At 35.1% G+C, this 1,877-nt stretch overlaps 1 protein-coding gene across 1 annotated transcript; it reads right to left on the bottom strand.

Moving 5' to 3' along the window:
• Positions 1-1,009: 1,009 nt before the first annotated feature.
• Positions 1,010-1,222, bottom strand: Smp_119340 (putative nicotinic acetylcholine receptor alpha; the record flags this gene model as incomplete). The annotated part of the gene is made up of 1 exon (XM_018799839.1): positions 1,010-1,222. One exon carries the CDS (start codon positions 1,220-1,222, stop codon positions 1,010-1,012), a length of 213 nt encoding a protein of 70 aa, XP_018651588.1.
• Positions 1,223-1,877: the final 655 nt, after the last annotated feature.

Below are 1,877 nucleotides of genomic sequence, written 5' to 3'. Positions count from 1 at the left end.
CCCATTGCACAAGCAAGTGCCTATCAGGACTCAGTGGCCGAGTGGATAACGTTTGAAGCGTTTGAAGCGAAAGGTACTGGGTTCGAGTTGTGGAGTGAACATCAACTCTGAGATGCAAATACATCTAGCTGACGAGTCCCAAATAGGACGAGACGCTTGTCAAACTGTATTCCACTGCTAGCCACTATCCATCTTTGCTTACCACGTTTGTGAATTAAGGCTATATCGAGGCAATACGCACAGTATGCACATATGCCAATTAGAGACTGACCAGTTGCCGTCCTAAAAACATCAATGGGAATATCCAAACAAACAATACTAAGTAAAGTTAATTAAAGAATGACCTAGGTTAACAAAAGTACTGTTAACCTTTTTTTGTCATCATATATAATTGTAATTTATTTGTTGAATTCATGATTCAATCAAAGGTAGACCACTTGGAAAACCTGGAAGCACTTGACTTCCATTTCGTTTTAATATGGGACTCTTTAACAGTGCTCATCTACGATCACTCTCACAGGATTCGAACCCAGGACCTGTCGGTCTCACGCGCGAATGCTTAACTAGTTAACCTAGTCTTATATTAAACATTTGATGGACTTCTAACTTGTACTTTTATTTCTCTCACCCTATCTGACCCATATTTAGCCTCATCATTGATCTCAAACTTTCATCAAAAGTATGGTCTGATTCATGTTAGCATTACATGATAGTTGTCTCAACAATAACAATCCTAGATTCTTATGCTAAAATTTTAAACGACGTATTTCGTCTTAAACCTAGCCACTATTTGGATCATTAATTTGAATATGTAATAGTAGAACTTGAAGAGAATTTTTTGGAAATTATATTCTTCGTTCATGTGCTTGTCTTTTGTTAAATATTTTTCAGTTTCATTTAAGTTACTGACAATTATGATAAGTAGTATAAATATTTATACAACATTTTTATTTTGAATTCTACAAGTTAAAAATTATCTATATCTAAAAAATTATCAATATCTAATTTATCACTTACCAATTAATGGTACAAATTCACTTGTAGCTGGCATATTCTCTGCAATTAATAACATAAATACACTGAATGCTAATAGAACAGTTATACCAAGGGTAATTTTTTCACCAGAATCAGGTGGTAACCAAAAACTTACTAAACTTAATACAGTTAACCATAAACATGGAAAAATTATATTGAATAAATAATAAAGTGTACGTCGTCGCATATAAATTGTAAAACGTAAATCAGGATATGGTTCATTACAGCATGGATAAAATATCTATAGGGAGTAGGAAATTAAAAAAAAAAGAAGTTATTATTATGAAGTTGATCAGAAGGGTTTTTGTAGAGATTTCAGTATTTTCATAGATGAGATTGAGAGTCATTTGAATCTAGATCACCATGGAAAACCTGGAAGCACTTGACGGCAGTGACCATTGGAGTTCAATCAAGTCTTTTGTAGAGATACCAACTCATTGAAGACAATTGGTGAATGATTGTTCAAACTTCGTGGATTGGTTGAAGTTAGACATTAATACCATCGGATGCCCGCTCAGTGGTCTATCGGTTAAGTGCTCTGGCGCGAGAGTGATATATCCTGGGACGGAATCCCGTAAGTGCGGGATCGTTGATGCGTTCTGCCACCGAGGAGTCCCACAATAGGACGAAACGGCCATCTAATGCTTCTTGTTTTCCATGGTTGTCTAGCTTCATTTGACTCATTATGAAATTATCAGAAAGGAGTTTTGTGGAGATTTTAGTACTTTTATATAGTTAAGGATCATGATTTCATTGAAGCTTCCAGGTTTTCCATGGTGGTCTGGCTTCAATTGACTCATGATCTCAACTATATAATGAAATTAACAATTTCGAAGCTTCAT

The sequence above is a fragment of the Schistosoma mansoni genome, chromosome 3, assembly GCF_000237925.1.
Source record: "Schistosoma mansoni strain Puerto Rico chromosome 3, complete genome".
In the NCBI taxonomy this organism is placed as follows: Eukaryota; Metazoa; Platyhelminthes; class Trematoda; order Strigeidida; family Schistosomatidae; genus Schistosoma; species Schistosoma mansoni.
The sequence above is the reverse complement of the archived record's forward strand: the minus strand, read 5'-3'. Positions and strand labels throughout refer to the sequence as shown.